The sequence below is a fragment of the Scyliorhinus torazame genome, chromosome 14, assembly GCF_047496885.1.
Source record: "Scyliorhinus torazame isolate Kashiwa2021f chromosome 14, sScyTor2.1, whole genome shotgun sequence".
Classification (NCBI taxonomy): domain Eukaryota; kingdom Metazoa; phylum Chordata; class Chondrichthyes; order Carcharhiniformes; family Scyliorhinidae; genus Scyliorhinus; species Scyliorhinus torazame.
In genome coordinates, this window is record NC_092720.1 from 123,650,432 (window position 1) to 123,659,712 (window position 9,281).

General features: G+C 45.0%; 1 protein-coding gene across 1 annotated transcript; it reads left to right on the forward strand.

Annotated features, from left to right (window-relative positions):
- Positions 1–256: 256 nt before the first annotated feature.
- LOC140389053 (probable G-protein coupled receptor 148) lies at positions 257–1,282 on the forward strand. The gene has a single exon (XM_072473213.1). The coding sequence runs from the start codon at positions 257–259 to the stop codon at positions 1,280–1,282; it is 1,026 nt and encodes a 341-aa protein (XP_072329314.1).
- Positions 1,283–9,281: the final 7,999 nt, after the last annotated feature.

Genomic DNA, 9,281 nt, shown 5'->3' on the forward strand with positions numbered 1-9,281 from the left:
AGGATGCCCTCGAGCTTGCCAATGCAGGGCAGGGTTTCAACTGGATATCACCTGATGAAGAGAAAATAACATGGAGAAGGACGATTGATGTGCGGCCTAGTGCGGCTGGCTGAAGGTGCCTTTTGTAACTCAAGCCCCGGATCCAGGAGCAACTATATCAGCAATCAACGATTGTAGAATATGCAAAAAGATTACGGAGACAACACCAAGCTGAAAGGTTGACCTTTTTCAATACTGGCTCCATCTGGCTGGAAGCATGGTGGCTTTTCTTGGGTTCGATGTTTCCAATTCCACTGTGATCTTGTCGGGCATTAGGTTTTCCAATGCCACCAATGACAGTGAGGACTGCAGCATCACAGTTGAAGGTGTGCGTCCTCAGCATTTAAACATTTTTCTCATCTCTCTAGCCCTGTGCCTCGTCGGCACACTGCTGGCCAACCCACTGCTTCTCATGGTTATTTTGTTAAAAAAAAGTTTCCGGCGGGAAACAAGGTATCTGCTCCTGGCCAACATACTGGTGGCTGACCTCATTTTCCTGTTCCTTAACAGCTTTATAGCAATTAGCATTGCAGCACAGCAGTGCATGCCCAGTCTCCTTTGTGACTTTATAGTTATTGGGCGGACTATATCTGACTTCAGCAGTGTCCTAACCATTACCGTTATGGCAATTGATACCTACATTGCAGTTAGTTTGCCGTTGCGTTACGTGGCGATAATTCATCCGTCACGAACTGTCAAACTTGTAATTGTGATTTGGATTCTTGCATCAGTCTACCCATTCATCTTATTAACTGCGATCCTGGCAAAGCAGCCAGCTCTCAGTCATGGCCACAAGATGTGTCTCATGTTGCTGAGCCCAAATATGTGCCCCTTCAGCCGCCAGTTCATATTAGGGATCAACATTTTCCTTGTGTTCAGTGTTTTGACCTTTTTCTTGATAGTGCTGTACTGCTACATCATGCTGTACTGTAAAACTCGGGGCTCAGGCATCTGGGACAGCCTCAACTCCAGGGCAAGAATGACCCTGCTGATACATGGAATCGTGCTCTTCCTATATTTTGGTCCCTGTTTGATTTTTAGCTTGGAGATAGTATTCAGCGACTCGAATCTCATCAACGCCAGCACCAGAATGTGGCTCTACAACATCAACATTCATGTTTTCATGATGATCCCACGACTGCTGTGCCCTTACTTATATGGCCTGAGGTACAGAGAACTTGCAGAGGCAGTCAAGAGGCTATTCATCATTGGAAGGCATCGTGTGCATGCAATAAACAGATAGGGGCCCATACTTTCTGAAGAGGTGTCGTCCATATCTTAAAAATCTGTTTTGGAATGTGGCATGGTCGACCCTACCCATCCCAAATTGCCCTTGAGAAGGTGGTGGTGAGCTGCCTTTCGGATAGTGTATGACTTGGATTGGAACATGGAGGTGCTGGTGTTCCCTTGCATCTGCTTCCCTTGTCCTTCCAGGTGATAGAAGTCGGCCTGATCCACCAGCGCAATGTCGGAGCACAACATGCTCCTCTGATTGCAGACTGAACGTCTGGTGAAACCCCAAGATATACTTTCTTCAGATCAGCTCTTGATGGAGTAGATAAGGCTTTTGGGGAGGTGATCCAATTCTCCATGGGATCGATTATCTGTCCCCAGCAAAGATTATTTTTTTCATTGGATCTGGTGATACAAGATCTCCTGGGATTGTGCCTTGACCCCAAGTGGAATTTTAGGGTCCTGTCTTATTTTGCCTGTTGATACTCTTGTTCCTGTTCCTTCTCAACTGGGACATGTTGGATAAAATGCCAAAGACCAATGTGGGCAAACATTCAGACTGGGTTGAAATGTTTGAAAACTGTTCTGCCTTAAGGATTACTGCCCAGACATGGTTGATATCTTAAAATGGGGTCTCGCTGTTGTTTTACTGAATGTTTTACTGGAAATATTGTGGCGATTTGTCAGGAAAACTTAAGCATGTCCAATATATTACTGGAGATATGGTACCTTTTATTTGTGTATGTAATGATCGACACATACTGGGAGACCATCTGTGATGATGGTCATGATCAATTAGAGAATGAACTGTTTAATAAGATCAAGAAGATTCCATTATGTTTTATTGAAAGTAGTTGTTTGGCACCCAAGGCTGCCTTTTAAAAAAAATATTTTTTATTCTCCTTTTTCACATTTTCTCCCACAATTACACCCACCAACAATAAACAATAATCAGTAACAAACATGTCAATCCCCATATCAATAACAATGATCCCATCCTCCCACCAAACCCCGAACATTAGCCCGCATGTTCGCATAAACAAATGACAAAAAGGAATCAGGAATCACCCATAGTCACCATTAACATACACCGCCCCCCTCCCCCCAACGCTCCCACCCCCCCAACTAATGTTCGATGTTATCCAGTTCTTGAAAGTGCATAATGAATAATGCCCATGAATTGTAGAACCCCTCCATCTTTCCCTTCAGTTCAAACTTAACCTTCTCAAGAGTCACAAATTCCAACAGGTCCCCCCGCCACGCCAGGGCACAGGGTGGAGAGGTTGCTCTCCAACCCATCAGGATCTGCCTTCAGGCAATCAACGAGGTGAAGACTACAACATCTGCCTCCGCATCCGTTTCCAACCCTGGCTGGTCTGACACCCCGAATATGGCCTCCCGGGGGCCCGGGTCCAGTTTCACGTGCAGGCACCCAAGGCTGCTTAACATGCACTCTAGAAATTAATGCTGGAGTCATTTTGTTTGATGAGGTCACAGATCCAGACTCTGGGTTTGTTGATTTGACAGGTCAATTAAGAAGTTGTAGACATCTTGGTCTTGGGTGATTGCAGTGGGAATGATTGTCAATTTGCTCCTGCGCTCATAAGTCCCCCCTCAAGGAAGATGCACATTCCCATTGAGGTTCTGAGCTGGCTTTTACAGAAATGCGCAGTGACACATCTATCGGAGAACTCCATTGGAGGGGATTAGAGTTGGGAAGTCAGGACATGCTCCCAATTACAGCCCACTCTGAATGTTGAGGGAATGGGCAGAGGGATAGGGTGAATGGATGAGTAGGTGGATGAGAGTAGGTGAGATGAACAGGCGGTGAAATGGGTAGGGTTGGTGAGGTGAGTAAATGGGTAGGTGCATTTGTTGGTGAATGGGTAACTGGTCGAGCTCAGTAAGGGGTAGCGGGCAAGTGGGTAGTGGGTGAGCTGGGTGAAGTGGGTAAGTGTGTTCGGTGGGTAGGTGTGCAGGTGGGTGAGTGGGTACTCTTGTCAGGAGGAGGTCAGATAAGGTCTTCTATCCGCTTCCCATCCACCGTTGGGAAATTCAGCCCCTCCAAGAAGTGCCTCATCTCCTCTGGCCCCGTAGGGGGTTCCGACTTGTACAGCCTGCTGTAGAAATCCCTAAACGTAGAGAATGTAATCCTAACCACCTCAATCTCTCCTCATACGTCAGTCCCGCCACCCCCAGAATCAGTCTGGTAAAACTTTGCTGCACTCCCTCCATAGCAAGAACATCTTCCTCAGATAAGGAGACCAAAACTGCACACAATACTCCAGGTGCGGTCCCAACAAAGCCCTGTAGAATTGTAGCAAGACATCCCTCCTCCTATACTCGAAACCTTCACTTATGAAGGCCAACATTCTATTTACCTTCTTCACCTCTTGCTGAACCTGCATGCCTACTTTTAATGTGTGCTTGTCACAGTTACTTTCCTGTGTCATAATTTTATCACACTTTGCCTTGCCTGTTGACTTCACTGACAGTCTAGAATTTCAAAGCACTGTTCTAGTCAACAAATTGATTACACATTGTTATGGCACATGATAGATACATAGAGGTTAAGGCAGTAGACACAGGATGGGGTGTTTATTGAATCCAGACATTTCAGTTGACTTATGGTGGATGGGAATGAAAAGAAAACTGAGAGGAAAACTGGGGAAGATGGAATAAGCTGAGGGGATATTGAAGATCATAGATTATACAGTGCAGAAGGAGGCCATTCAGCCCATCGGGTCTGCACCGGCTCTTGGAAAGAGCACCCTACCCAAGGTCAACACCGCCAACCTATCCCCATAACCCAGTAACCCCATCCAACACTAAGGGCAATTTTGGACACTAAGGGCAATTTATCATGGCCAATCCACCAAACCCGCACATCTTTGGACTGTGGGCGGAAACCGGAGCACCCGGAGGAAACCCACGCACACACGGGGAGGATGTGCAGACCCCGCACAGACAGTGACACAAGCCAGAATCGAACCTGGGACCCTGGAGCTGTGAAGCTATTGTGCTATCCACAAGGCTACCATGCTGCCCGACTTGATGAAGATGAAGAGAGCAGACCAAATTAATCTTGAACTTTCAGGCTACATTGAATGTAAATTGGGCTGTCTACCACTTCACAATTTTCTATCACTCAGAACAAAAGAAGATGACAGATAACAGGTAGCAAAATACCCTATAACACATTGCTGAAGTGTGCAACAGCATTCAGAGTTCAAGCATTTATCAAAAGTACATGGACTGTCAAAGATCACAAGGTTTTGTGACAACTATAATATTATCAAAGTTCACTGAGCTCCACCCAGTACCATTTACAAACGGTGCAAGGGAGAAAGCTTACCCAAAAATGAAAGTGGTCAAATGGTTAAGGCTCTTGGCCCTTTAGCCACACAGTTGAACGCGAGATATGTTACTGGAACAGCAATGTTGGTTAAGCCTGGAGCATTAGTCATAGCTGGGGAAGCCTGCCAATTTGGCATACACGAGGAGGGATAAAAAGTACAGATCAATATAAGGGCCAGGGTGGGAGGAGGTATTTGCAATGGGAGAAGCTTTTGTGAACAATTGACTAGTTTGTCCGAATGGTTTGTTTCTGTGCTGTAGATTCTGTACAAATCTGCAGGCAGAAGTGATCACAATTCACATCCAAAACTCCAAAGGAAGTGTTTACATAAGATTTTTCCGTGATACCTTTAGTAGCATATACATTGTTCTTATGATGAAGGTAAGTTACCCTTTCTCTCTGCCACAGGCCACTCTTTCTGCAATGATAAAATCCAAGTGATTCACCTTCTCTCTCCAACAGCATTCCGCTTATATAGAACTAATTCTTACAGTCTCCGGATCAGGAACCTGTGGAAGTTCTTGCATGGGAATTACCTGTTTCCGATGGGCACTTCGCCGCGGTGTGCCAGGCCCGTGCAGTCGCCGCTATCGCCCCCACCCCCCTAGCTTACACACAATGGGCGCCGCCATCTTCATCTCCCCGTCCACACGCGGCCAGTGGGCTCCGCCATCTTCACCTCCCGGGGCCACACGCGGCCAGTGGGCGCCGATATCTTCACCTCCCGGGGCCACGTGCGGCCACTGGGCGCTGCCATCTTCTCCCCCTCAGTCCACGTGCGGCCCATGGGCGCCGCCATCTTGTCCAACCCCCACAACGTGCGGCCCATGGGCGCCGCCATTTTGTCCCCCGCAGGATCTTCAGGCACCGCCATCTTGTCTCCCACACGGGACATGGACACCGACAGCATTTCAGGACCTCTTCACCCTCGGGCGTGGACAGGGGAAGGACGGATGGTCCTGGTGGGGTTAATGCTGGGAGCGCCGGGGGAGGGGAGGGTGGTGCCGGGCTGGAGAGGCGTGTGTGTGTGTGGAACCTGCTGGTGCCAGGTCCCTGAGGAAGACAGTATCTTGGCGGCCATCGGGGCATGCCACGTAGGCATACTGGGGGTTGGCATGGAGTAATTGCGCCCTTTCCACCACCTCGGACTCAATTTTAACAGGGGGTGAATGTGGTAAACCACTGTTGCACCTGTATTAGGTGATGTAAGGTAGGACCTGTACTACAGGTTCGGCAGTAGTCGCTGCCTGCTGGTGTGTCCTCCATTCAGCAGCCATCTCGCCAGCTGCTGTGGGAGGCCACACATCTTAGAGCAATAAAGCCTCAGTTGTATCCAACTCTAGTCTTTGTTCAATTGATCGTGCCTCACCTTGAGAGGTTCACTGTTAGGATTCACCCGGAGGTGGCAACCGTTCGTCGACTTATTATCTGAAAATTAATTATCAACAGAACGGGGAGTGGGGGGGGGGGGAGTAATTTAGGTTAGAGTAGGGGGGAAATAAGGGTGGGACTTGTACGAAAGATAAACGGCTTTTGCACTATGTTTATGGTTTCATGTATATTGTCTATTTTGTTGCTGTTACTATACCAGAAATACCTCAATAAAATGTTTATTAAAAATAAAGGATTATATTCCCTAGAGTTTAGAAGAATCAGGGGGGATATGATAGAAATTATAAAATTCTAACAGGACTAGACAGGGCAGATGGAGGAAGATGGTCGGAAAGTCCAGAACCAGGTGTCACAGTCTAAGAATACATGGTAGACCATTTAGGACTGAGTTGAAGAGAACTTTCTTTACAAGAGAGTGGTGAGCTTGTGGGATTCTCATTGTATGTTTTCAATAAGGAGTTAGATATACCTCTTGGGGTTAAAGGGATCAAAGGATATTGGGGGGAAAGCGGTGTTAAGTAATGGGTTAAGAGACATTGCAATTAGTTGTCTCATTTATGTTAAGTATCCATTAATTGACACTGATATGTAAAGGGGCTTCAGGTGGCCTCTGTCAGGTGGTGTGTTGTTAAGAGTTTTGTGCAGAGGCTGTGGAAGTGAAATAAATGGTGTTGGGTGAAAAGGAACACGAACTTTAGACTCTTCATATCACAGCAACTAAAACGTCTAACAATTGGTAGCAGAGGATGGTTGCTGTGTAAATGTGAAGGGTTGAAAGATACAACTTTTCCAGATCAAACCAAGGAGTGAGTGAGAAAAAAAAAAGGGATATATGGCTGAACCGAGGATAAAGATGGCTGGATATGACTATCCGCCATTATTTTCTGAAAGGGAATTGTACGACCAATGGAGAAGTGCAGTAGTTATGTGGACTAAGGTAACTGCTTTGGGAAAGAGAAAACAAGGTATGGCATTGGCTCTTTCTCTACCATATGGCAGTAAAATCTGAAACAAAGTGCTTTCTGAGCTGGAATTGGAAGAGTTCGACTCAGAAGAAGGTCTGGAGACTTTATTACATTATATGGATAAGATTTATAAGAAAGATGACTTGTTAAGTGTGTATGAAGCCTGGTCGGATTTTGATAAGTTCTGGAAAATGGAGGATATCTCCATGGAAGACTATATAATGGAATTTGGCAGACTATATAAAAGGCTGCAGAAACACAATCTGGAATTTCCACAGTCTGTGTTGGCCTTTAAATTACTTGACTGTGCTAGAGTGAGCAACATGGATAGGCTCCTGGTTTTGACAGGAGTTCAGTTTACTGATAAGGATACCTTATTCGAACAGATGACAAAAGCTTTACAAAAGTTTCTGGGGAAACATTCGATTCCGATGGCTCTGATGACCCAAATAGGTCAGCCTGCAATAAGGCAGAATATGGAAGATACACTAGTAACAGGATGGTGAAATCATATGGCTACGAACAGGGCTCAAGACTATAGACGGAGACCGAGACAAGGAAATTATGAAGACAGAAACCCAGTTAGAACCTACAATAGGAAGATGAACCCTAGAAATGCACAGGGCATGATAAATCGATGTTTTCAATGTGACTCTCAATACCATTATGATTTCAACTGTCCAACTCGTTATGAAAGAGTGTCTGAAGTGACACATGACACAAAAGAGTCAGAAGAGGAAAAAGATAGTGACCAAAAAGAAGGCATTGTCCTATTGACAAGCAGTTTTACGCCAGTAATGAGGGTGTTGGTTGCAGAATCCTTCAACTGTGTTGTATTGGACAGTGGCTGCACATCTACTGTGTGTGGAATTGACTGGTTAAAATGTTACCTGGACTCTGAATGTTGAAAATCGTAACTAGGTTAAGGAATTTGAAAGTTCCCCAAGTTTCAGGTTTGGGGATGATAATACTCTGAAGTCGTTGAAAAGAGTGGTGATCCCTTGCAATATTGCCGGAGTGAATCATTTCATTAGCACGGATGTTGTATCAAGTGAGATACCTTTGCTTCTGAGCAGACCGTCGATGAAGAAAGCACACATGAAACTGGATATGGAACAGGATAAGGCAACAGTTTTTGAAAAGACGGTGGACTTACAATTTACACAGTCGGGACACTAATGTATTCCATTACTGACAAATAATATTTCAAGTAGAGTGGTTAAGGATGTGTTAATGGCAGTTGAAAATGGGACTTTAGCTGATAAAAAGCTTGTGATATAAAAACTGCATAGGCAATTTGCACATCCGTCTCCTCGGAGGCTGAAAAATGTATTAAAAGATGCAGGGGTAAGGGATGACAACTATACTAGACTGATAGAACAGGTTAGTGACCGCTGTGAAGTTTGTAGGAAGTGCAGAAGGACACCAGCAATACCGATAGTAACCCTACCTTTGGCCAGGGATTTTAACCACATTGTGGCCATGGACCTTAAGATCTGGGATAAAGCAAAAAATATATTTATTTTGCATTTTGTAGATTTAGCAACCAGGTTTAGTCAATCAACAATTGTACGAAGTAAAGAAAAGAAAGTAATTCTGATTCAAATCGTGGAAAAATGGTTAGGGACAGGAATGGGTCCGCCGGCAAAATTCCTTACAGACAATGGGGGAGAATTTGCTAATGATGAGTTTAGGGATATGTGTGAAAACATGAATATCAGAGTTATGAATACGGCTGCAGAAAGCCCATTTAGTAATGGTGTCTGTGAAAGAAATCATGCTGTCATCGATGACATGCTTCGGAAAATTTTGGCAGATTGACCAAATTGCAGGCTAAATTCAGCTTTAGCATGGGCAGTACATGCAAAGAATTCATTGCAGAAGGTTGGGGGCTATAGTCCTTATCAATTAGTGTTTATAGAAATCCTAAAATTCCGTCCATTTTGGATGACCAGCCTCCAGCTTGGGAGGGGACTACAATTAGCTCTGGTTTTGCTGAACATTTAAATGCATTACATAGCAGTAGAAAAGCTTTTTTGGAAGCAGAAGTCTCTGAAAGAATTCGCAGAGCTTTAAGTCATAACGTACGGCCATCAGATGCCGTTTTTCAGCATGGAGGCATGGTATACTATAAGAGAGACAATTCTAATGACTGGAAAGGCCCAGGGAAGATCATAGGCATAGATGGCAAAACAATTATTTTGCAACATGGTAATCAAACTGTTAGGGTACATTCATCAAGGATAATGGGTACAGATTACAAATGTTCTAATTTAGACAGAGCAGACAGACAT